Source organism: Plasmodium knowlesi, assembly GCF_000006355.2.
Source record: "Plasmodium knowlesi strain H genome assembly, chromosome: 5".
NCBI lineage: Eukaryota > Apicomplexa > Aconoidasida > Haemosporida > Plasmodiidae > Plasmodium > Plasmodium knowlesi.
In genome coordinates, this window is record NC_011906.2 from 38413 (window position 1) to 64484 (window position 26072).

Here is a 26072-nt window from a genome sequence, read left to right on the forward strand (position 1 = left end):
TTAGGGTTCAGGGTTTAGGGTTCAGGGTTTAGGGTTCAGGGTTCAGGGTTTAGGGTTCAGGGTTCAGGGTTTAGGGTTTAGGGTTTAGGGTTTAGGGTTAGGGTTTAGGGTTTAGGGTTCAGGGTTTTAGGGTTTAGGGTTTAGGGTTCCAGGTTTAGGGTTCAGGGTTTAGGGTTTAGGGTTTAGGGTTTAGGGTTTAGGGTTCAGGGTTTAGGGTTTAGGGTTTAGGGTTTAGGGTTTAGGGTTCAGGGTTTAGGTTTAGGGTTCAGGGTTTAGGGTTTAGGGTTCAGGGTTTAGGGTTTAGGGTTCAGGGTTTAGGGTTCAGGGTTTAGGGTTTAGGGTTCAGGGTTTAGGTTTAGGGTTTAGGGTTCAGGGTTTAGGGTTTAGGGTTCAGGGTTTAGGGTTTAGGGTTTAGGGTTTTGGGTTTAGGGTTTAGGGTTTAGGGTTTTGGGTCTTAGGGTTCAGGGTTTAAGGTTCAGGGTTTAAGGTTCAGGGTTTAGGGTTCATGGGTTTAGGGGTTCAGGGTTTAGGGTTTAGGGTTTAGGGTTTTAGGGTTTAGGGTTCAGGGTTTAGGGTTCAGTGCCTTTAGAGTTTAGGTTAAAACATAAAAATATGCGATGCTTCCTCCGTCTATGTGGCTGCTGTGCTTTTCCGATGGACCCGTTAACCAGCATGATTTATTCATATTGCTCTACGATGGAACAATTCTTTTTTATCTTACATGAATTAGTGTGAATGCACAAGGAAACCTATAATATCATAGCAAAATATTTATTTTGGCATAGAGGATGTTGCGCCCCAAGCATGCGTCATCACCATGAGTCACCAACTAAATTCATATTTCACAGGATATAGGAATTTCCCCGAAGAGCCACATAATCAGAGGCCGACCACGATCCCCGCCATCGCTCGCTAGGTGCTTTTCTCTATGAGAATGTACTATATTTTCCCAAGGAGATTAATGGTCATAGAAGTATACATTGCAGCTCCGGCCAGCTACGGATATACAAGAATGGGGGAGATCCCACATGGTCCTATGCGCACTCGCAGAAATAACTGCACGTGCAGCTACTTCAATAGGGAATTCATGTGAACTACCTATCCGACACCATTACTTAAAAGGACTTATTCTACGGTACCCTAGAACTAATAATTTACGCATAGCAGCCTGCGCAAACTCACTGGGACGTATCGTACACCTCCCCACAGAGTGGGCAGCGGACAGATGACGCGGGAATGGAATGCACGTCACCATGGAAATGGAGACGGAGTTTATACTCTAAAACATTTTCATTTCTTCCCATAATTATAGGGGGAATCAAGTGATGTGAGCTTTGCCCGCGCGAACTATTTGTACACATGGCATAAATAAAAATGTATCAAAGGGAAATTAAATAATCTACAAAAAACTACTAAACAAATTACTATTCGCGTAAAATTAAGAATAGCGCTGGATAAAATGACTACAAAAAAAAAAAAAAAAAAAAAACTCAAGCTTCCTAAGTACAACCATGCTTATGGTAAAATGGAAAAATTGGTTCCTGGTGTTCTCAGCCCTGAACTTCAAAAACGTGGGAAAAATTTTTCCCTCTGTCTATTTCGGCCTAATCACTTCACCTTACATCGGTCTCCCTATTTTTCCTTGCTCCGGCATCCTTACCTTTGCTCCCATTTCCAGTTTGCTGCGTTCCTTCCCTATCCGCTTTCTTTTCCTTCCCACTTGCCTTCCCTTTATTATTCTGTTCCTTGCTTTTCCTATTTTCCATCTGTTCCCCTAAGGTTGATTTCTTCTCTTTTGCATCTGTCTTCTTCTGCTTCCCACTTAACTTTTCCCCTTCTCCATTTGCCTTATCCCCCATTTCTACTTGTTCCAAATCTGCTCTCAGCTGTTCCCCTCTCCCATCAATTAGCTCTTCTTCCTCACCGAACAGTTCCTTCAATTCTTCTATATACTGCGAAATCATTTCCTGCTTCTTCCTTAAAGCTTCTTCATCTTCTTCTTTCACTTCTTCCTCCTCCTCTTTCACTTCTTTTTCCGTTTTATCCTGTACTGGGTTCATAACTCCCTCTACCTGCAATTGTTCCACTGCGTCCTCATACTCATCGTCCTCCTCGATATCCTTCTGTTCCTTCATCGCTTTCCTAAGAATTCTCACTTTACGTACAATCAAGGCTTCCCACTTAATATCACTAAATTCGGTGAAACTCCTACATATCTCCTTAAGGTTCTTGATGAAATCATCATATTCCCCCCTGCAAATATTTCCGACCCTCCCATTTCCTGTAAAATCGAACATGCTCTCGATGCAAAATTCTTCCATCTCACTCAGATCTTCCAATAACCCTGCCTCGCACTCCTCCCAAATATTGTCCACCATATCCTCCGGTATCCCATATTGTAAGGTGAACTCATAACACCACTTCCTTAAGGACTCCATCATTTTATAGTAACCTCTTTTTAAATATTTAAAATAACGGTAACTCCCTATATACGCATCCTTCAGATTTAGTCTCAACATTCCGGAGACGTACATCACATTCAGTTTGATTCTTTTCTTTAAATACCTCTTCAAATCTTCCTCGGTGCATCCTCTGGGGAATTTTCCCTGAGACTGCACCAGAACTTCATTTTCACTTTTATCCCTGCGAACTGCAATTTTAACGGGATTATTTTCACTTCCTTTGGCCATGGCTAATCGCCTCTGCAATGCCACTCTGCGAACAGGAAGAGGGGACTCGTGCTCTGCTACAGGAACCGTGTTCTGTGAGGGTTAACAAAAAAGGGGATATTATATATAATGGTGCAAACGCCGGTACGGTGTGTTCAGGAACCAGAAATAATTGGCAGATCTTAACAGGAGTGATAAAAGTGGGTTCCCATTATACTACGCCAATGCGCCGAGGTCCTGGTTTCTTACCGAATATAACAGGACGAATAAAACCATTAACAATGAGCTCCTGCACCGTCCAGAAAAGGTGGACGTCCTTACGCCCACTACATCTGCCATCGTGGCTACTTATTGGAAAAATGTAAGGCAAAGGTTCCTTTGCAATTTAAAAAGAAAAAAAAAAAGGTTCCCATAATGGACAAAAGGGGAGGTACAATTATTGAGCTCTGCTCAACTATTAGTGTATTCTGTTCTTTTAAAAATACTCTTCTTTCTATTAAATTGTACTTTACTATAAATGCTCCCTTTTGAAAATTCTCCTTCCTAAAAATGTTCCTTCTTCAAGAACACCTCTTTCCCTTTACAACGTTCACTTTTCAAAAAGGGTAAAAAGAAAAAAAAAAAAAATTAGAAAAAAAAGAAAAAAATTGAAAAAAAAAAAAAATTAGAAAAAAAAAAAAAAAATTGAAAAAAAAAAAAAAAGAAAAAAAAAAAAAAAAAGAAAAAATAGAAAAAAAATAATAATAATGCCACAACGAGGAACTCAACTTACAACGGCGAGGGAAAAATAATTCGTTCTCCATCAACCGTATGCAAACAATTTAAATCCCCCTATTGATGCTGAGCAGCAGTTAAAAAATAATTATCAACGTGACTAACCCATATCAGGGGGCCGCGTTCCTTGTATAGGAGCTATTCCCTCTTATCAAAGTCACTTTTCCTTTTTTCTTATTTTCTAACGCAAATATATATTTCGCACACCCTCCAATTTGTTCCTCCATTAAGCAGTACGACAGAAATAATACAGTGCCCGCGCGTCGGTTACTTCCCTCTCCTAAATTCATTGAGTCCAAAAACTACACATATGGGCCTCCCATCGCCCATTTAGAACATAGTTGACTGATTTTTTTTTCTTTTTTCCGAATAAATCTCGCGGTAGACTATACTGCCTATAAATTTGTTTTCTCCACCTCGTAATTATTTCTGTGAACATATCCCTCGTAAATAACACTTTACAACGTTCCAAAAGCAGCAACAGAAGCGCACTATTCTACTTTCCGCTTTGCTTCCTAATATGCTTCTACAGCGATACTGAACCAGCGCTATCCGTGATAGTCACCACTATTTTCTTCTTCATAAAAAGAAAAAATAAATGAAATAAAACGTTACACATAGGAAGAGCGCTGTCGCATTCAGCCCCCCGACAAATTCTGCTTTATGCCGTTTCAGCCGAGATGAGCACCACGCCGTATATTTTCCCCCATGCTGAAAGGAATTTCCTAAGTTGTCGCACAACCATTACGATAAGAAGAAAAAACTTACATTGAAGAGCGAAAATAAGTGCGCCAAAGAAATGAATGCAAAAAATAAGTTACATTTATTTTTTCTTCTTCTAAAAAGGAATTTTGTGCTTGTACGACAAACTAAAGCATATGAGCTACCAAGCTCGCATCGCGCGAATTCACATCTCCGCTAATGAAAATATCGAAGAACACTCCTTACACATAAAGTAATAACCACGTCGATGCAAAATTGTTGCTCAGCCCTTTGCATCCTCCGAGAGGTAAAAATATCATAGGGCAAAGAGGGGTATAGTTGAATTCTTATAATTATGTACCACACCACAATAGACTTCAATTTGGTTCCCTCCGTCTGTAAAAAACTCCAAAATTAAAGCTAAGTGGTAGCGAGGAATATTTCCAGATAAAATTTTCTTAATAGGAAAAAGCAAATTTTGTTCCTTAGGCTGCTGTAAGAAAGGTCATTTGGGACGAAGCACCTTTATAGGGCCATCGAAAGGATGGGTGAAATTTTACTGATAGGATAATGCATGAAAATGCTAAAATTCAAGCTTCCCTTAAAAAAGGACAAAGTAAAAATACTCTACGGAAATGTTGAAAGACACGCTAATAAGGTAAAATGATATGGGCGCACAGTGATGACCCCCCAAAATAACCCCCCCACACCTAACCAACATCTTCCCTTTTTATCAACCCCCAATTCAGATATTTGCCATTTTGCCTTATGGACTAATGACAAAAAAAAAAAAAAAAAAAAAAAAAAAAAAAGGTTAAATCTGTTCTGCTTGGTCCCGCTTAATAGCATATTAGTATTTAAAAAAAATAAATAAATAATAGAAAATAAGAAATAGCAGGTAGGGTTTATATTTACTTTAACATAAAAAAAAAAAAAAAAAAAATTCTACTTTTGTACCTTCTTAGTATGCTAATTTTTTTTTTCCCTGATATAATCACAAAACGGGGGTTCCTCAGTTTATGGCTAAATGGCTAGCCCACATTACAGCATGTAGCAACTTGGCGATATATTTCTCCCTTCCTTTTCAATGGTATGAATACGAGTCCAGATATATTCTTCCAAAAAAATAATATATTTATAATAATTCACAAATGTGGGGTTCCCTCACTAAGTGCATATAGAACTAGCAGCTCCCCCCAATTCGGTTCTAACAACATTTTTTTTTTTTTTTTTTTTTTTTTTTTAATCGTCTGAACTAGTATGCACCAGTTTTACAATTTTCTGGTTTATCCTTTTTCTTGGTCCACGGTTCGATTCGTCCATATGGAATACATCAAAATGGTATTTTTCTTTCCTCTTTCAGTTCGTTAAATAATTAATCTCCTGCTTACATTCATATTCAGAATCAATTTTTTTTTTTTTTTTTTTTCCTTTTGTGGGGGGTTCAAAAAAGAGTAAATATGGTTGTATACTTTTGATAATACTAATTTAATTTCAATTTTCTTCCTTCTACTCACAATTTTCATAAATTTAGAATCTGAATTGTAAAGCACTCTCGCGTTTAAGTTGCTTGCATTCATTTTAGAATGAATACCTAGGTAGGTTATAGGTATACCTACAAATTCTTCCTAAACTTCATCTTTCGGTAACATTAATATGATTGGATCGTATAAATTCAACGTCACCTTGCTGAGCACCTTCCTCAGCGCCCTGATGCTGGTATGTTTGTCTCACCGGAGACAGTGGATCAAACGTGCCCCTTCGTAGTTCCGTATCTATGTGAATAATTGACTGAGTAACAAACCGAATGACCGATAATTTCTCTCTCATCACCCCCCCTTTTTTTTTTTAATTTTTTCTTTCCCCCTCTTTTAGAGCACACTGCCCTGTCCCCAATCTGCGCCCCGCGAAAGGAGTCTCTCGGAGCTGTCGCTCTATTTGCAGAGTTTCACAGAAGCAGAGAACCACAAATTGGGTAAATTCCAACCCCGCGATTATGACGTGAACGAACGGAATTCCCACTATGGGAGGGAAGACAATTATAACAATGAATATGAGAAGGAAGAAGCCACATTATTCGATGACCACGTATACAGAAAGGAAGGGTACGACTTAGCCCCCGTGAACAACAACAGTCTCTGCGACATGTCCAATTTCTATGAAAATCAGAGTATAGATATTTATCCAAATGGGAAAAAATTGAAAATTGGAAGCGAAATTGCTTTATCTATGCTTAAGGAAAATGAAATTATTATAAACAAATTCAGCACATCCGGTGGACTACCTTTTGGATGTACTCAATGGGATCTTTCGCAAATTCTGACGAACAAACAAATTTTAAAAAAGGTAACTTATATAGCGTTAGATATAGGTGTACGTAAAGCCTACATCGGTTACTACTACTTTATTATTTATTTAAACAGATACTACTACAAGATGGTGCAAAAATTGGGCACGTGGTTCATGAATTTAGCGCAGCTATATAACACACCTGACCACGTTCGAGCAGTGTACTGGGCGGAGTGTAAGAAATATCTAATCAAGGACTTGGAAGTAATACAGGAAAAATCCACAAATTATTTCAATACACTTATAAGTGCCTACTATAAAGTGTCCATTGTATACTATAAGTTGTTCTTGGTGCGCTGTAGAAAATTGTGGAAAAGGGTTATATTGAATAACAGGATAAAATGGAGCCGCATATTGTCCTCGTGGGTCGCGCAATATAATAAAGAGATGAAACTCAGGGAACGAGAAAACAGAATTCGGGAGAGAAGAGACTACCATACCGATGGCGAGCTCAGAGAAAATGCGGAGGAGACTACGGAGAGACACCAACATGTACCACAGGAAGACAGCGAAGAAGTTGATGATCTGATTTACTGGTAAACTGTGCATCTGTAAAAAAAAACCAAGGGTGCATACCCCGTCGCAAGTGCATTCCGCATGACATGGATATTTTTTTTTTTCTCAAAAGGAAAAAGTATGGCTATGGCATCAATAACACCTAATTTTGCGTCTGCCCCCCTTTTTCCTTCCTTTTTTTTTTTTTTTTTTCTTTTTTGTATGTACTATTTTTCCTGTTTTTTCTTTTTCTTTTTTGGAGCACCAAGAAATGGGGAAAACTCCCTACTTAGACACACTTAAAACATTTGCTTCGAGTAGCCAATACGAAATTGACAACTGTTCTATTATGTTTTATCTGCTATTCACTCAAAAATGGATCCCTACGTATGAGTCTCCTGAATGGGTAAAAATACCCCCATACTGAGCACGGCGAAAAAAAAAAAAAGAAAAAAAAAAAGAAAAAAAAAAGAAAAAAAAAAAGAAAAAAAAAAGAAAAAAAAAAATTGTTACTTGCAGTTAAGAGGTGCCACATGCACATACATATATAAATGTGCATGTAGCACTTCTTCAATTATCCCCCTTAGTTGTCCCCTTTTTATGATGCCCCCGACCAGGCACAGTACACTTGCTCACTTTATTCTACCCACACGACATCTGTAATTAGAGTGGGACGAATTCAACACATATCTCCTGAAGCGCATTAACGAGGGAGGCAAAATGTCATCTAAATTCCGCCTCGCCATGGATATATGTCCAAATACCCAACCTTCTGAAGAAAAAGGAACTTCCTCCCACATATAATGCCCGACCCTGCGTGGACACGCAAAATTAGCCCAACCTTTGATTTTACAAAATGTTCAATCCGCTATTCTTCCCTTTCCTCGCTCCTGCCACATTTAACCCCCCCTCTATGCATATACATCATGTGGGAGAAGCGCAAATTAGAATCCCGATTTGTTAAAATGGAGTCCGCGTCTTTTTAAAGATCTAGACCATAAGGACCTAACTGTTTGCTTCTCCCCAGACATGCAAGAAAAAAAAAAAAAAAAAAAAAAAAAAAAACGCGATAAGAAAAGAGATACAGAATGTGATTCACGCGAACACATTAAACTTTTTCAAATGCACTTTATATGATGCGGACGAGTCTCTTTTTTTTTTTTTTTTTTAATTTTCTCCCTTTGGTTCGTACTTTATGCGAACTTGAGAAAAAATACAAAAGTAAGTTTATTTTATTTGCTTGACTTTTTTTTAAGCTTTCACTTTTTGAATTTTAAAAATTATTTCAAATCCACCGCGGGATGATTCTCCCTGCCCTCCCCGCTTTATCATGGTACTGGGATAATTTAACATGTGTACGTAAGAGCGTGGGCGGAAATATAATTTAAATGTATGCCCATACATTCGCGCACAGTTACTCTGAGGGAAGTACCCATTTTGACATTTTTTCCACTACCTCTTTGGGAGCGACTTACACAAACCTGTGGCTATCTACTATATTCAGAAGGAACGCACACATAAAAAAGAAAAAATATATATATATTCGGCAGCATGCACAATAACCAAACGTATGCGATGTGAACTATATGTTTATGACATTTGCGTCGATTTTTCTCCTTCTCCTTCTGCTTTACGCCTGTTCAAACGGGGTGACAGGCAGAGCATCCATGCGTACCTGCATAATAAAGCGGTGAAAAGCGTGTATCCGCCCAGAGCGCACCGTAAACAAATACATTTATATATACCTATATATGTGTATACGTACGTGTACGCATAAATTATACAAATACATGTGCATGAACATTCTTATGCTTTACATGCACACATGCATGGGCATACAATATAGTAGAACAAAAGAAGAAGACTCCTTCTTTGTCCGCCTGATTTTGGTTATCTCCGTTTTTCTTACAACTTCTCCTTTGCCGTATCGCAACCACGCTCTAGGTACCTTCCCGCGGGTAAACGGAAGAGCATAAGTTACTTAACCCATAGGCCGATTGCTTTGGCTAATTGGCTAGGCTGATTGGTTGGACCAATTTGCTAAGCTAATTGGGTGGACCGCTTGATGGAGTCGCTTAACACGAGCGCTTCACACGCGCTTAGCTACTCATTGCATGTGCGTGATACATATGGTTAGCATGCTGGAACCCAACAACCTCACCTAATCGGAAAAGCGCCCACGCACTTTTTCTCATATGTTTTTTACGTACCTAATGAACTGGTCCCCTTTCCTCACAACCATAACATAGCTGGATTTTGCTCTTGTAGTGGATGAGAGCCTAATTTCTTTTTTTTCTTTTTTCCCTTACCCTCCATTTATTTCGTTCTTCCTTATTTTTTCCCTTTGCATATATTTTTTTTTCTTTTTTTATCTTTCTCTTTTTAAGCCTTACAGCTCTCCGCTTGAGATAGCAAAAGGATATTGTTCTTTCTTGCCTCTTTTTTTTTTTTTTTTTTTTGTCCCTCATTCGGGACTCACTTCATTATTATTTTTTTTTTTTCGATTAGTTCTTTTCATCCCTCCTTTTTTTCTCATGGATGCACGGAAAGTGGCAGGGGGAGTGAGCGATTGGGATAATAGTACATGGTCAGATTTTTCCAAACGAGTTTATGTACTTTTTCTTTTTTTTTTTACGTGTAATTTATAGGAGAAGAATCTCTGTACATGCGACCACTTTTGGCCTTCCCTTCCTTTCCATATTAGACCTCACTTGGGACGAGGGTTGCGCCGCCATACATGGGGGGACAGGTCGCGGCTTCGGGTAGCGTTCTTGCTGGTTGTCGCATTCCAATTCTGATTGCCTTTTTGGGGGGTAGCGGGGGAATGGTCTGCAGTGCGAATAGCCAACCGACTCACGTAAGAATTGGTTGAAAGGTTTTCCCATTGCTAAGGTGAGAGAAAAATGGACGTTTTCGAATTCGTGGAGCCCCTGAGGAAAAGGAAAATTACGAACAACCTCTTCGACTTCGATCAGTACGTGTACAAAGAGAAGGTGGACGAATCGGAGGAGAAAAAAAGCGAACACCATGTCGTGAAGAAGAAGAAAAAGAAACTGAGGAGAGTACTGGATAGTTCAAATAGCGAAGGGGATAACAACAAGTCCAACGAAGATACATCCCCTCGGTCTAGAAAGAAGCGAAACGGACCGAAAGATGAGAGCCCCAAGAAGGAATATGAGGACGAGGAACAAAAGCATGCCACCCCACATCAGCAAAATGAAAGTAACACCAACAGTGACGATCATGATTCCTCCCTGTCGAATCAGGAGGAGTATGAACAGAATTTAAAGGATCTATTCGAATGCATATTAGGTTCCATAAAAATTAAGAACAAAATTATAGAGTACTTCACTTCAAACGTGAAGGAAAAAAGACAGGAAATAATAAAAGATTTTGTAAAGGGATCTTTTCGAGTGAGTAATTTCGATGCCAATTTCACAAACTTCGAAAAAGATGTGGATACATTTCATAAACTGAAGAAGTATCAAAAGTGTGGAGTCTTCTGGTTATATGTTCTGTACAAAGAAAATAAAAATGGCATCCTCGCGGACGAAATGGGCCTAGGAAAAACAGCACAGACATGTGTATTCCTCGATTATATGTATCGAACAAAGGAACTAAAAAATAAAACCATTATTGTGGCTCCTACAAGTTTACTCAAAAATTGGAACAATGAAATAAATATGTGGTGTCCTTACCTCAAGAATCATAAAATTATTTACTACGGAAGCCAAAATGAAAGGAAATATCTTGCATATGATATTTTTACAAACAAGAGCAGTAACATACATATAATTGTTACCAGTGTTAATATGCTGATTGGAAAAAATGATGTGTCGTACTTCAGACAAATTAAAAAGTATGACTACCTCATCTTTGACGAGGCTCATTTTTTAAAAAATAAGAACTCTCTAGTATATAAAAAGTTACAAAAGAAAATTTCTTTTAACAATAAAATTTTGCTGACGGGGTCACCGATCCAGAACAAAACACAAGAACTGATGAATCTTCTGCTTTTTCTCATGCCAGATATTTTCACAGAAAAAAGTATCAACAGTGCAATGAATGCCTTTGTTAAAATGTACCAGGACATACTCGAAAGTAAGGAAAATGACGATCATAACAACCTGGACTGCTGTGGCACCCCTCGGAACTCCGCCAAAAATATGGACATTTATGATATAAAATCGGTGGAAAAGAAAGAACCCATGGAAATGAATGATTCCACGAATGGCAACGCAATCACCACGGAGGATACGAGAAATATTATAAAGAATTATCTTATTGAAACGATTAAAGACGATGTTAAGTATGCCCAGTTGAAGAACAAAGAAATCATTCTGCTGCAACTCATTATTGAACCGTACATTTTGAGGAGATCCAAGAAACACGTGTTTATAGACATGCCTAAGAAGCATAGCATAATTATTAAACTCCCCATGAATACGACGCAACTGAATCTGTATAAGGATGAAATCATGTCAAAGATACAGCACACGCATAAGCATTTGGAATTTCTTTCAAAGCACTCCAATAAGAAGGAGCTCGAGAAGCTTGCAGTAATTTTTGAGAAGAAGGACATCAAGCTGGAGAATATTTTCCACAGCAGAAGCAACGGTGGCGATGGCGGCGACAAAGAGAGCGACGCCACCCCTAGTGCGAGCAATCGCGCCGTGGACCTTACGGATCGGTCGGTCACTGAAGCGGCAACGGAAGCATCGAGTGGCGGAACTCACAATGGAGATACCTCAGACCATGTAGGTAATACAAACGAGAAGGGCGGAATAGCAAGTGAAGGGGCCCCAGCCGAAGAGCCCAACGAGTACGACGATGAGGATGACAAAATTGATGAAAAAACCATCAACATAGAAAAGGCAGAAGAAAACAAAGACGGAAATATCGTAATCAACAAGAGGCAGGATGAACCGATGGAGAAGGAAAATGCTAACAACATCAGCAAAGAAGTTAGAGGAAGAATGATAAATGCATCCATTTTCATTTTAAGGCGTATATGTAACCACCCACTTTTACACAAGTACTACTACTCCGTTGAGGACATAAAAAAAATATCCAAATATTTCTACACAAACACGGATCAGTACCTCGACTTGGACTTGAAAACAGTCGAAAATGAATTCATGAAAATATCAGACTTTGACATTCACCTCTCCATTAAGCATTTAATATCACAAGGAGATGAAAACCTAAACAGATACCTAATTTCAAAGGACCATATACTAAACAGTAGTAAAATACACCACATGATTTCTTTAATTAAGGATATTAGGAAGAAGAAGGAAAAGGTTCTTATTTTTTCTCAGTTCACTACCTTTCTTGATATCATTGAGGAGGCCCTTCTGTATGAATTTGTTTACGACGAGCAAGACTTCTCCCATCATCAGCAGTGCGTCACTGAAGGTGGCAAAGATGGCCAAATAGACGCGAAGGGGCACCTCCGCGGAGAGGATAACGTGTCTGGTGGGGATCAAACAGACCCTAATGTCGATGCGACCGAGGAAGGCGAAACACGACAAGATAACTCTGGTAAAGAGGAAGACACGAATAGCTATTTGAACAAAAATGACAAAGACGTATACCTGTCGTCCTCCACCTCTTCCACATCCTCCCTCGCGTCGGACCACAAGGGGAACAACCAAATATACGTTCGCCTAGATGGGTCCACGAATACAATAGAGAGGCAGAAAATTATAAAGCGCTTTTCCAATAATGATAATATTTTTATCTTCCTTCTGACAACCAAAGCGGGCGGCGTTGGGTTGAACTTGATCGCGGCCAACCACGTAATACTGATGGATCAGGTAGGGATGAGCAACCGAAAAAAGCGGCGCTCAAACATGCGCGGAAATATGCCCGAAAACATGCGCGAAAACATGCGTGAGAATATACGACTGTACAACTATGCACGCAGAATGACCCCCACCTACCATTCGCATGAATGCCCATGTTTGACTGACCACCCACCCCCCGCCCCCCTCCGCAGGACTGGAACCCCCACAATGATAGGCAGGCGGAGGATAGAGTTCACCGATTAGGTAAAGCGATAGAGCAGTGAAGAGGCATATATAAAATATTCCTGCGTACGTTTGTACAAATGTATATATGTGTGTGACCCCTAAATGGAGTTGTCCCTTTAAAGCCCTTTCTTCTTTTCCCCCCCCCCCCCCCCATTTAGGACAAAAGAATGAAGTATACATTTACCGACTTTGTTGCAAGAACACCATTGAGGAGACCATACTTCGGGTTAGTTGTGCAGTTACATCGTTGCAGTGGTTGAGTGGCTTCGATCACTGCATCAACTGCGTGCCTCCATCTTACGTTCACTTTTTTTTCCGCTTCGTCGAGCTAGCAAACGGCGTAGTTACCTGTGCTCAGTCAGAATTGCACACAATTTTTCACTCACAATTACCTACTGCTCCTATCCCTGTACTAATTTGCAGTGTTGTAAAGCAAAGCTCCACCTGGACCAGGCCTTCGGCGGCAACAGTGACTTGTTACAAACAGCCCTTATAAAGGTAATATGCGAGCATCCCAACTAAGTTTTTTTTTTTTATTTTTTATTTTGACATCGAGAGGAGGGCCTCTTCTATCCATGTGCACATTTTTTTGGTGTACATACAAACAATTGCAATTGCGTATAATATGCATAAGGTTTAATCTTATCGATCACATATGAGTGGTTCATCGAGGGGGATTTGCAAAAAAAAAAAAAAAAAAAAAAAAAAAAAAACACGCAGAGCGACAGCTACCCAAATCGCAACAATGTTCATCTTCACGCATAAGTTATAACGAGATTGAGAAGTCTCCCTTTTTTTTTTTCTTTTTTTTTTTTTTTTCTACTTATCAATTTATATGTTCATAAATGGGGCAACCCCTGGCTCGAAAAAATCAGAAGAACGAGTCACAGAACAGTGCAACCCCTATTCGGATAACCGCTGTCCGAGTAGTACCTCCCTCCACACACCAATCCCCTTCATTCTACATCCTGGTTTTTATTCATTTAATTATTTTATTTTTTTCTCTTCCCCGCACTTTAGGATGCTTTGAGTGCAATTGAGATGGAGCAAAAATAAGAGGCCCTTTTTTTTTTTTTTTTTCAAGTTCGATGAATCTTTTAAATTTTTCTACTACATTTTTTTTTTTCTGCTGACTTTTTCTTCCTTCATTCTGTTTACCTTTTTTTTTTTTTTTCTAACCTTTCACGATCATACACAGCGTACAATTACCTTTGCATGCAACGTGTGCACGCCTTATGTCACTACTCCTACATACGCAGTAGTGAAGATATATATATATATCCATAAATCTATGCGTACAAAAGAAATTATAAATTGCATGCAAATTATTTATATATAATGTGTTTTTATGTACACGTGCGAAGCGACGCCGACGGTACTGCGCACGCGATGAAAAGCCAACTTACCTTTTTAAACTAGCTCCACTAATCCTTCTTAATTTTTACATTCCCTTTCGATTTTCCCACTGTGGACTGCTCGACACCGCAGCTCCATTTTTCGACGAAATTGCTTTTCCCTACAATCGGCCACATCGGTAAAGTTGTCCATAGGGGGATAGAGGAAAAAATAAACGCGCGCATAATATGGGCGTATCGTCGGGGTCAGTACTTTTTACATGCACATGCGTGAATGCAGATTGAAGCGTTGCAGTTGATGGAGTTTGGCGTTACGTAACACCTTCATATATACGTTCCGCATCGCATAAGCTGTCTCCCTTCCTTGCATGTGCGGATCAGCCACTCAACACCCCTCCCCCCCCTTCCTTGGCGTTTTTTTTTTTTTTTTTTTGCTAGGAATATTCTCACCAGTCGCTTAATCTTTCCCTTTTTTTTTTTTTTTTTTTTTTTGGGGGGCGACTGTGCTCTCGAAAAGGAGCAGCTTGCACGGTTTTACAAAAAAAAAAAAAAAAAAAAAAAAAAACTCTCACCCTTCGGAAGAATGCATTTGTATATGCTCACATATTTACATACATTTAAGCATATTGTTTATATTTATTATGCCTTTCGTGAATGTCCCCCCCTCCCCCATGTTTCCAATATATATTAGCCCATTTTATGTAAACACCCAATTTTGTATATTATCTTCTTTTCTTTTTTCATTTTTCTGCAAACGCCCACGCATGCTCAAAGCTGCCCTTTTTTTTCATGCATGCCGATAGCATTCGAGCGGTTCGCCCCTGAACATATTCACCTGTCGGACACGCAATACAGTTGCGAGTTTGTCAATTTAATATCACGTTTGACGTGAACAACACGTTCATTGTGAACTGCATTAAGCTCCCTCGCGATTTCACAAAATATAAACGGCAAACAGGAAAGTTACACCTCTCCTTGCCCTTCGTTCCATGCGCCCCATTTGTAATTTGTACTCCTTCACCACATCATACATTCCTACGTTAATACAGCTTCACTCCCATACGATATTACATTATTACGCTGGTCCACTTTTGTCCGCTCTCGTATCTGCACATTTAACAGCGCAACATTTTTATTCTGTTTGCTCTCTTCGAAGCATCTCCCCCCTTTTCAATTGTTGTATAACAAAATGAAGTTATTCAAGTTTCTGTGGATTCCCGTGGTTACGGTCTTACTCCTCGTGTTGGTGCTGAATGGTAAGGACCAGTACGACGCTTCAAGGAGGAGCTAACAAAAGAGGGAAAAGAGAAAAGCAAGAATATGGCTTCTAATAAAATGAACATGATCATTATGCTCCTCTATACTGCGCAACTTTTCTCACTGCAGAAATGACTACTACTGTAGACCCATCTGTCTACTTCAGCGATTGCAATATTTGCCACTTCATCATTTTTCGCACTCTTTCTTTGTTTCAATTATTGTAGGCTACATCTATTTCAATCAAGACAATCTTATATTCGCAAAAGAAAGTAACACGAAAGAGGGAAAAGAAAAAAAAAAAAAAATTCTCCGCATGTTTTATCGCTTTGAACAAATGTGCCTTCTTTTAACCATCCACTTACAACACCTACATGTTACACACAATGGCCTCTTCACACCGTATCTTTACACATCTGTTTTTCTACCTTCTCCCCTGAACCATCTAACGCAGAGATTAATACCAAGAAAGTTCGTCCTTATGGTAATATTTTGTTACTCCATTTTTGCACAGGGAGTTGTGAATTGGATCTGTCCAAATGGCCTTGATGTTGCAGAACCCTCCTTTTCCTTTGGAATTTATTCTGCATGAAGATGATTCCTCTATCCTCGCAACCCTTCTTACTTTGGAACCCACAACTTCATTCCGTTTTTTTCTCTTCGCAGGAAGTCACTTCGAGGATGTATACCTAGATATGGATGACGGAAGCAAGTTTAAGTGGTATGCGCGTGAGATGGAGCAATCGGACAAATGCACGTGCATCCGTTGTCGCTCCTTACAACTCGATCAACATTCTCTGCCTTTCCTTCCTTCGTTCCTCTCAGCTGGTTTGTAAAAACGAAAGACCACGAAAAAAAACCTGTGTTCCTTTACTACCTCGGAAAGGGTGGCTGTAAGTGTTTCCAAATAGCATATATTTTCCCTTTGTGGATGTACCCAATCACACGTTCTCCTGAATGGTCGCGACGCTTGCGTGTTTTTTGACAATTCGTTTCTTCTTTCGTGATAACTATCCTTTTTTTAAAATTTCCCTTCCCCTTTTTCTATCTGTAGATATCGAGAAGTATGTCAAATTGTTTGACATGATTGTGCAGAGGGTGGACGTTAGCATCTTTTCCTGTTCCAACAGGGGGTAAGTAACACCAGGAAAAGCAACAAGAGTGACGCAAAGGGGTTCTCTCCAAATGGCCTCCAGATGACACAACTATGTGTGCCACTTTCAATGCGTCCAACGTAACTTCCATGTGTTATCTCGGAACGAGAGGGTGTTAGATCCGTTTTTGTTTCTTTCTCTTCTCTAACCTCATTCTTTCTTTTCCTCCTTCTGTGTACCCCTAGGTGCGGAACGAACGAAGGAACTCCATCTGAGGAACAATTGTACAAGGATGCTCTCGTGTCCTTCAACTACTTGAAGGGGAAGAATACCAAACAGCTGTTCATCTTCGGAAAGTAAAACTTTATCTGCACGGCGCCTGAGCGGTTACATATGGGTTGTGGCGATGTTATATGCGCACACGTGCTTTCGCCACTGCTACAGTTTTCCCCGTTTTGCGCACACATGGAGATTCATAACAATTCACTTCCGCTCTCCCCACACCCTTTTCGCAGTTCCATGGGAGGAGCAGTCGCTCTCGAAACGGCATCTAGGCACCAAAAGGATGTAAGTGTTCTTTTCCCCCGTGTGACTTCGCCAGGGCGAAATTTGCAGTGGTCTAACTGCATTCAGCTATCGAGGGGGTAGCGTTTCATTCTTGCATGTGTTGTTACATTTATCCACTGCATTCATTGTTACATTTATCCACTACATTCATTGTTACATTTATCCACTACATTCATTGTTACATTTATCCACTACATTCATTGTTACATTTATCCACTACATTCATTGTTACATTTATCCACTACATTCATTGTTACATTTATCCACTGCATTCATTTTTTCATTCATTCACTTGTGCCCCCGTCGCATTTGTCCACAAGATAAATGACTTTCCCAAGGTTGTGCTCTTCTTTTTTTTTTTTTCCTTCCTTCCACGTGCATTATTTCTCGCTCTCCTTCCGCAGATTTACGGCGTGATCCTAGAAAACACATTTCTCAGCATGAAGAAAATATCGGAGGAAACACATCCCTTCTTAAATTTCTTCCTCATAAGTTTTGATACTTTGATTAGAACCAAAATGGACAATATGGAGAAAATAAAAAAAATACACATTCCTCTGTTGATTAACATATCGGAACAGGTAACTTCTGACGATGGGGAGACGCAGATGGGGCAATCGAAAAATGAGTCACATGGGAGAGCGTTATTATATGTGTTAACTTGCGTAATGTCATAGGCATAACAACATATGTATATATATATATCTTCCTATTATTCATGTAAGTAATATTTTATTTTATTTATTTATTTTTTTTTTTTTCCTTACCTTTCTTGTAGGACGAAGTAGTCCCCCCTGAACATTCGAAGATATTATTTGAGGTACTCCATAAATTAACGGCTACATGCCTATCTGCTTCTGTTCACTGTTAAATGTATATGTATTTGTTTGTCTTCACTGTGAGGATTTCCACATTTCTGAGAAAAAATTACATGGCAACGGTGGTTACTTCAACCATTTCCTCACTTGACCGGCCCCTTCACGGATTTACCCATTTACCAACTAACCAACTTATCGACCTACCGACTTACCGACTACCCACTTCGCCGTTTTCCCACCCGCAGCTCTCCCCAAGCAAGCACAAGTTTAAGTACTTATCCAAGAAAGGGACGCACAACAACATAATAAAGGTGGACGACGGTTCCTATCACGCGTCTTTGAAGAAGTTTGTCCAGACAGCAATCAGTGTGCGCGAGGGGAAAGAAATACCAGAGATAGAACGACCACCACCCGCAGCGGCGGTGTAGAGTTATTCGCTTTCACCGGGTAAATATCTGTATTGTCTCGCTTGTGCGGCTCGCCGTTTATAATGAAAACATTGAAGGGAAGGAGGAGGTTAATCACCTAATCAGCTGATTCGACCCCTTCTCCTTCAATGCTCTCACCAAGCTGTGTGCAAATGTGTTTACCAAACGAGTTTATTATCATATTATGTCTGAGTTTCTGCATATATCTTTTATGCGTTTGTATTTTATTCGTTTATTTTTGGCTAGCCCCCCTTTCACACATACCTGTGCGCCCTCTTCAAGGGCGACATTGCCAATGGGAAAGCACAAAGATGCTGATTCCCTACTTATGCCAATGCGATTATTTTTTCGTACGGATATCATCTACCCTCCCTCGTTGTTAATTTGTAGAAGTAGCGTTGTGTTACTCACTTATAGCTAAATCTTTGTAAAGAAAAAAAAAATAAAATAAAATAAAATAAAAGGCGCAGATTAAACCCGCGAATGTAAAGGTTGTTCGTTCGAGCGTTTTTTCATTTTTTGTGCGTACCTTTTTACATCGCTTCGTTTATTCATCTTTGTCCATTGCATAGATTTGTCCACTTTTTTCGTTTGCACACATTGGGCCATACACCTAAGTGAGGCCTTTTGCATTAGCAGACGCTCAGCATGCGTCCCTACGGAGACATGTGCAAACTGCACCGTTGTTTGTTTGTACATATCTACCTGTATACCTTCGTTACTTACGTGTTACACACACAGTGGGGCGTGCCCAAGCGAGTGACGAAAAATAAGCAAAAAAAAAAAAACAAAACAAAAAAAGTGAATCAACATGTTTGTAATTTGAAAAGAAAAAATTCATTCTTGTGTCCCTGTTTTTTTATCTACCATTTTTCGTATGACTTTCTTCTTTTGTCCCTTGCTTTATTTTTATGTGCTGTTTTATCGCCCCCCAGCTCACACAATTAGTAATTACTGCATTCTTAAAGTGCACAATTTTTACACCCCCTTTAGGGTTATTAAAAAAAAGAGATATTTTTCTAAATTAATCTTTATTTTTAATTATGAATATATTTTGTTTACTCTTCTTAATTATTTTACTTATGTCACATAATCGTTCCCTTATTAATTGTTTTTTTGTTTTTTTTTTTTTTTTTTTTTTTTTTTTTGTGTGAATTCGCTAGCCCAATTCATTTGTTGTGTTTATGTATGTTCTAACCAACTTTGCCTATCTGCGCCTTTGGCTTAATTTTTCTCAAAATCGGGACTATGTCGCGAGGAGTGTGTCTTTTTATTTAGCTCGAGAAGTTCGATGAGGTCGTCGACGACAAGGTGGGCATATCGAGCTGCTACATGTCGATCGCGTGAAAAATCAAATCATGGGGAAAAAAAAGAGAAATTAAAATAAAACTGAACTTGTAAGTGTTTGCAACGATGCAACTCCTACTGCTTCGTATTCCTGTTCTTGTTGTTCGCAAAGACACGGGGGAGAGAATCATCCCCACGGTAAAATAAGAAAATGTCCACAAGCCGCACAAGCCGTATCAACGGCACAAACGCCAAATGTGTAGAAACTCCATAAACTGCACATATGGAGGGAGGAAAGATAACCAAGTTCTTACATTTCTTTATGACAAACTACGATTTCATGGAATCGTTTTTCTTCTCTTTGCTTGTATTACAATATAATCGGGAAACTTTTCCGACTCCTCAATTGCCCTTTCCACGCAAGTCCTTTGCACACAAAGTTTTGGCATCTTTCTCTTTTACAATGTGGCGAGAACAAAGCGATACCTCTCAAAAAGAATTCTTTTTGGAGATAAGGAGTACAGAGGGGAAAAAAAAAGTATTATATAATAATTTATTTTAATTATTTAATTTTTATATGTTATGTTATGTGTTTTTTTTTATTTTTTTATTTTCATTTTTTTTTTTTTTTTTTTTTTTTTACTTCAAAAATTAATTATCAAAAACGCTTAAATTGGACATTAGGATTACTTAACTAAAGTGTGAACGTATAACTGTATATATGTAAATACGGTGCAGCTGCGCACGGGTGGGGTGCAACTGCATACGTATGCAAATATGCACATGTGTGTGTGTACAGGGGCTACTCATATGATACGAATATGTACACACACGGCGTACATAAAAATGAGCCTCAACCTGGGCATATAGACTCGTTAACACACGTGCGCGCACATATGCAATACATACGCGTATGACGATTTGTGCTACGGGGGTAGGGGCAACACGTAAAAAAAAAAAAAAAAAAATTCATAAAATGTAAATGCATCTACACCGCGCAGAAAACCCAGACGACAGAGGCAAGAAGGAAAATGTTGTTTTGACGCAACTCACGTTGGGGTATACATGATGTTACTGTGGTGATGGGATAAATAAATCATGAAAACTGAACGCGCGAAGAGTAGTGGGCGGTAGTACACATACATATAGATGGATGTACATATGCACACGCGCGTACGTGTTAACGCACTTAATAGGAAGGGTAAAAATGTAAACACGTGCGTACACATACTGAACATATACACATTATCGCATATAATTGGGATTCACTTTTAAAAATTTAATTTTAAAACGGCGAAGCATGCGCACCTGGTGCGCAGTGGGGCGTGCCGCGTACACACACGAGCGAGCAGGAGGCAGCCAACCATAAGCAAAAGCGGACGAACCCCAAAACAGACATGCTGCATGGGGCACATGCACACCCCTTCCATTTTATTGCATAGTTAGTTAACTTCCCAGTGGCCTGCGGAAGGATAATCTATGCAAATGGGCAAACATACACGCAAAGGCAAAAACGTGAGAGATACACGCTTATATTTTCTTGACCTTGTCTGCAACAACCTTGACGTTATTTTTTATTAACTGTTGCTTGTGATAGTTTTTATAATCAAAAGTGCAGTTATGCGCATCAGCATATCTGTGAAGAGAGCAGAAGTAGTGGTTGCATCTGCACTTAATTCCCAACAGTCCAATACGCTTGCAACAGAAGAAGCATTTATTCTTGTCCTCAGCTTCGTTCACATTGCTACTACTGCTCTCATCCTTTGTTGCGCTGGGAACAACATTGCTAGAGATACTTACGCTTGGATTTTCGTTACTATCATTATTATCCTTGTTTTCCTTTTCGACGTTGTTTATATTTATGTTAGTTGAGGTGGATTCCTGCTCCTGAGGTAGGGGGTTTTCATTTTTCATAAAAGGGGGCTTCTCGGCTTCAATCTTTTTATTGCTTATATAACTTGGATCCATTAGACTATTTATTTTTTTGTAATTATGCAAATTTTCTGTAATATTTTTTTCGTTTATTTTCTCCATGTCCGATATTTCTTTTTTCTTCTTTTCTTGGAACTCTCGATAACATTTTGAGCACAAGTTGTTGTTCGCGGGGTTCCCGTAGAACCCGCAGTTGTTCTCGCACAACACCGGGGTTGGCTGCACGTGTGAATGAGGGTGTGAGTGTGTGGAGGGGAGATCAATGATGAAAAGTATGTAATGGGAAAACTTGCGAAGAGGACGCACCTCCAATCGCGCATTGTCCATTAAAACGATCAACACACTGATACGGACAGAACGAGCAAAGCAAACATAACATGTACAGAAAGCATAACGTCCACAGGCACGTCGATTCGCAGACTCCTTACCGTGGTTGCGTTTTTCTCGGAACTCATTCTGCCTCGGCTTCCTTAATGAAAAAATATTTTTTATAAAAGTAAATAACAATGGGGTAAAATAATTAAAAAAAAAAAAAAGAATGATTTAAAAAAAAAAAAAAAAATCTCTGCAGTTGCACGATTCTCCTTTTTACATCCTCACAGGAATAACAAAATGGCAGGGCGCAAAGTGAATAACTTCCTTCCAAACAACTTCGCGCGCTGTGAGGGGAATACACGGTGTACTCCTATGGGGTGTAGTTAACTATATGTGATTTCCACTCTTATATTTTTGAACAAACTTAACAATCATGCATGTGCGTGCTTCTATGTATACATATATAAAATTCGCTTTGTGCATAGGCTGGGTTCTACTACTCTCCTAGCTTTTTCGTTTTGCGTAAACAATTTCGTTCGTTCATTTTTTTTTTTTTTTTTTTTTTTTTTACTCCCCTTTGGCCTGTTTTGAAATTTATACGTGTCTGTAAAAATTGTGAGCTTCATAAATTGTGTACTTCATAAAATGAAAACCCCCCAGAAGTTGAGAACTCCTGCAATTTGAATTTCGTGAATAATGTTTACTTCACGAAATCTTGCACATCCGAGCGATGCTCTATGAGGCGCGATTGGAAGTTCTCGGCGGGGGAACACGTACTGTTCTGAATTATGTGCGAGGATTATGTATTGCTAACAATTTCTGATAATTTGGATGGGAAAAACCGACTTTCTTCTTATTCGAACCTTTCCAACTTTCTAAGCAAGATAATAGCTTCGACACTTATCGCCGCACTCAAGGGGTGGATACACGTTTGTCCAATGATGCGGGGAGCTATGAATCCACTCCAGACTTCTTAATTCGCGTAATAAAGCAAGGGTTTTTTTTTGTCCTTATAACTCTGTAGAACTAAAAGAACATAAAAATATATTACACAGGAGGGATGTATTGTGCTACGTAAAATTTGTGTGCGTTATTGCAAGCATGTAATGTAAATAAGCGAAGGCGCACGAAGCACATATGCATACGTGTGTGCGCACGTATTTTGCGAGCGCTCGAATTTTTTTTTTTTTTTTTTTTTTTTTTCACATTGGCTGTTTTGTTCATACAGAAATGAGAAAGGTTTTGACTTCCTTTTTTCTTTTGTTTTTTTTTTTTCTTCACTCATAATTTTAGCTATCTCAAATGTAGATAGCATAATAAAATTTGTGCTTCTCTCTCTTGTTCATTTTTACCATATATAATCCGGGACGATAGTTCTCCCTCTTCGTTCAATCGTCGTGTTGCAGTGGTACATAGAAGTCTCGTTAGCAAAGACTTACTGGCACTACACTGGCGCTAGCAAGGGTGACTCAAAGCAGTCACGGCGAAGTATAAAGGCTATTAAAGAAAAATCAAACGACGTAACCGGCCGGCGGGGCAGGACGTGAATTGGGCTTTATGCTCCTGTCACCTAGTTGTAGAAGGGACAGGCGTCCAGATGTATCATCACTCACAACGCCCAGGTGAGGATGCGGCCAGGCGGAGGGGCGACGACAGAGGCTAACGATGTCAACGTGGTAAACGTGGCAAACATGGCGAACGTAACAAACGTGCTGAACGACGCAAATGCCAACGAGGTAATCAATTCAAATTTACCACAACACTGCAGGAGCGCACTGACGAAACATATTCAATTCATAAAACAGGGGGGAAATTCATTCGTCATATATACATCCATATACGCCTGAGTACGTATACGTGCGTTCTGCTAAACCTATCTTGGGCTACCTCAAATTCGTTCGGAAAGTGCAATTTGCTTCTTACGAGTAGCTGCGCAGTGTGCACAAAAAAAAAAAAAAAAAAAAAAAAAAAAAAAAAAAAATGCGTTCGCGATGGGCAGAGTTTTATCAAAGTTCTCTTTGGTAATGAGGGGCTCCCGACGACGCAGGTACCAAAACTATACGCGCGTGCATAGTACGTGAATGCCATGAACACATGCACATGAAGAACGTACACATGCATAAAAGGTACACGTACGTGCGCGCGTGGTACGAAAAAGCGATATACGTGCGCATGGGTCAGCGTTAAGTGCGAGCAGGCAAGTGGGCATTCGCACGGATATACACGTTTTTATGTACACGCGCGGATGGTGTACGTACAATGCAAGTACATGGCTGCTTCGCCGCGCTAGCGGGCATTTATTTGTACTTGTAAACGTACGTACAAGTACATGTAGTATTTTATTTATACGAATATTAAAGGACGTATATATAATCAATAAATATGTAAGTTATCGAGTTCATGCGTTTATATATACAGATGGGGGGAGAGAGGACCTTTATTACATAATGTATATAATATTATATATACATTGGTACATACTCGTGCGCAAGTTTGCAATGTCAATGGGATGGCAGGCAAATCTTAGTTTGTGTTGAAAAGTTTGTACAACTTGGCGCCTTTTTTTCTTTTTTCTTTTTTTTTTTTTTTCCTTCAATTTGTGTTTATTTTTTTGTTCCTTTTGTTCTTTTTTTTTTTTTTTTTTTTTTTTTTTTTTTAATTTTGGTTGTTCCGGTGGGCACGAGCAAACGAAACCGTGTATTGTTTACTTCGTTGTTTACCTTACATGTTAAAAACTTCATATACTGTTTTGCGCGGCCTTATACATTTGTAAACTCGTACATTTATGTATTTGCTTACATCATATATATGTACACGTACATGTGCGTACGTATATATGTCTGTTACGATGGGGCGTCGCAACCCTTTTCAGTGTTTACCTGCTCTCGCTTATTACAATTTGTTACATCCATCGCGAGGAGTTCACTTTGGCGCATGTTCGTTCTTGGGGGAAAGGAAAAATAAAAGTACCCCGAGTTATTTTCCCTTTTTATTTGCAACAGGAAGGGTAACATGGTTACAGAGTTACATATACGAAAGCGGTTGGTCATTTGTTAGAACGAGATGCATGGGAAGTAGTACATATATATAACCCTCTTACATGTACATATTAGCTTTGTGCGCACAACTACTTTTGCTAAACCGAATTATTGCATTTGCTTTGATCGCAAGGAAAACCATGTACTGCGGCTACTGTACTTTCATATTCTATCAGCCACCTTCACTCCAGTTTTCCCTTCTTTTTTTTTTTTTTTTTTTTCTTCCTTGTTTCTCCTTGTTCACCCGATGCACTTGCAATTTTGGAAAAACCATTTCGGTCGTGTTGTCTCTTTCATGAGCTATTATGTTCACATGATTATTACGTGAGCGTACCCGCATCGAATATACCTTTCGCGTAGTTCTCCGGCCAAATAAGCATTGGCCGTTATGCAAAGCGTTTTAAGTGGTATTGGATTATACTTCCCTGTCTCCCCACGGAAATTGTGAGAAAAATGAACTGAACAACAAAAGTGGGCAAACATATTTTATAAAATATCCCGCTCGCTCATCGGAAAAGTACAACACGAGAGTGCTGTCTTCTGAGGAACAGGTTATCAACCCTTGTGTGTCGAAGGGTTTTTCGCTGTCCCTATCACATTCATATAACCCTTAGATCTGGACAGTTACCTTTTTTGATTCTACTCCGTACCGCCTACTAAGGAGAATTAGAAACTCCTCCCGTTTTATACATATACTTACCGTTAATATGTTGAAGTGGGGCGAGCGAAAAGGGGGGTGGAAAAACTAAGCGCGTGTCGTCCGTATAACGCTGCTCATACGCCAGGGATACAGGATATTAAATGGGTGAACTGATATATGCCCCCAGTCGCTGTATACCATAATAGCAAATCAGGCCCCTTTGTGAATTTCCGTCTCCCCATGAATTACTCACATCGTGCATAATAACATCCATATGTTAAAAATTCACACGCGAGGATGGAGGGATGAGGAAAAAC

At 39.4% G+C, this 26072-nt stretch overlaps 5 protein-coding genes across 5 annotated transcripts; 3 read left to right on the forward strand and 2 right to left on the reverse strand.

Annotated features, from left to right (window-relative positions):
- Positions 1–1613: 1613 nt before the first annotated feature.
- On the reverse strand, positions 1614–3008 carry PKNH_0501000 (Plasmodium exported protein (PHIST), unknown function; the record flags this gene model as incomplete). The annotated part of the gene is made up of 2 exons (XM_002258106.1): positions 1614–2762; positions 2919–3008. The coding sequence occupies 2 exons, from the start codon at positions 3006–3008 to the stop codon at positions 1614–1616; spliced, it is 1239 nt and encodes a 412-aa protein (XP_002258142.1).
- A 2793-nt stretch (positions 3009–5801) lies between these two features.
- On the forward strand, positions 5802–7034 carry PKNH_0501100 (Plasmodium exported protein (PHIST), unknown function; the record flags this gene model as incomplete). The annotated part of the gene is made up of 2 exons (XM_002258107.1): positions 5802–5864; positions 6021–7034. 2 exons carry the CDS (start codon positions 5802–5804, stop codon positions 7032–7034), a joined length of 1077 nt encoding a protein of 358 aa, XP_002258143.1.
- Positions 7035–9892: 2858 nt separating this feature from the next.
- On the forward strand, positions 9893–14080 carry PKNH_0501200 (DNA helicase, putative; the record flags this gene model as incomplete). The annotated part of the gene is made up of 5 exons (XM_002258108.1): positions 9893–12808; positions 12991–13042; positions 13183–13250; positions 13448–13522; positions 14045–14080. The coding sequence occupies 5 exons, from the start codon at positions 9893–9895 to the stop codon at positions 14078–14080; spliced, it is 3147 nt and encodes a 1048-aa protein (XP_002258144.1).
- Positions 14081–15568: 1488 nt separating this feature from the next.
- PKNH_0501300 (BEM46-like protein, putative) lies at positions 15569–18543 on the forward strand (the record flags this gene model as incomplete). Its single annotated transcript, XM_002258109.1, has 11 exons — positions 15569–15635; positions 15864–15908; positions 16091–16120; positions 16303–16357; positions 16462–16529; positions 16691–16769; positions 16976–17086; positions 17246–17297; positions 17702–17878; positions 18076–18117; positions 18361–18543. 11 exons carry the CDS (start codon positions 15569–15571, stop codon positions 18541–18543), a joined length of 909 nt encoding a protein of 302 aa, XP_002258145.1.
- Positions 18544–21360: 2817 nt separating this feature from the next.
- Positions 21361–22217, reverse strand: PKNH_0501400 (zinc finger protein, putative; the record flags this gene model as incomplete). Its single annotated transcript, XM_002258110.1, has 2 exons — positions 21361–21981; positions 22191–22217. 2 exons carry the CDS (start codon positions 22215–22217, stop codon positions 21361–21363), a joined length of 648 nt encoding a protein of 215 aa, XP_002258146.1.
- Positions 22218–26072: the final 3855 nt, after the last annotated feature.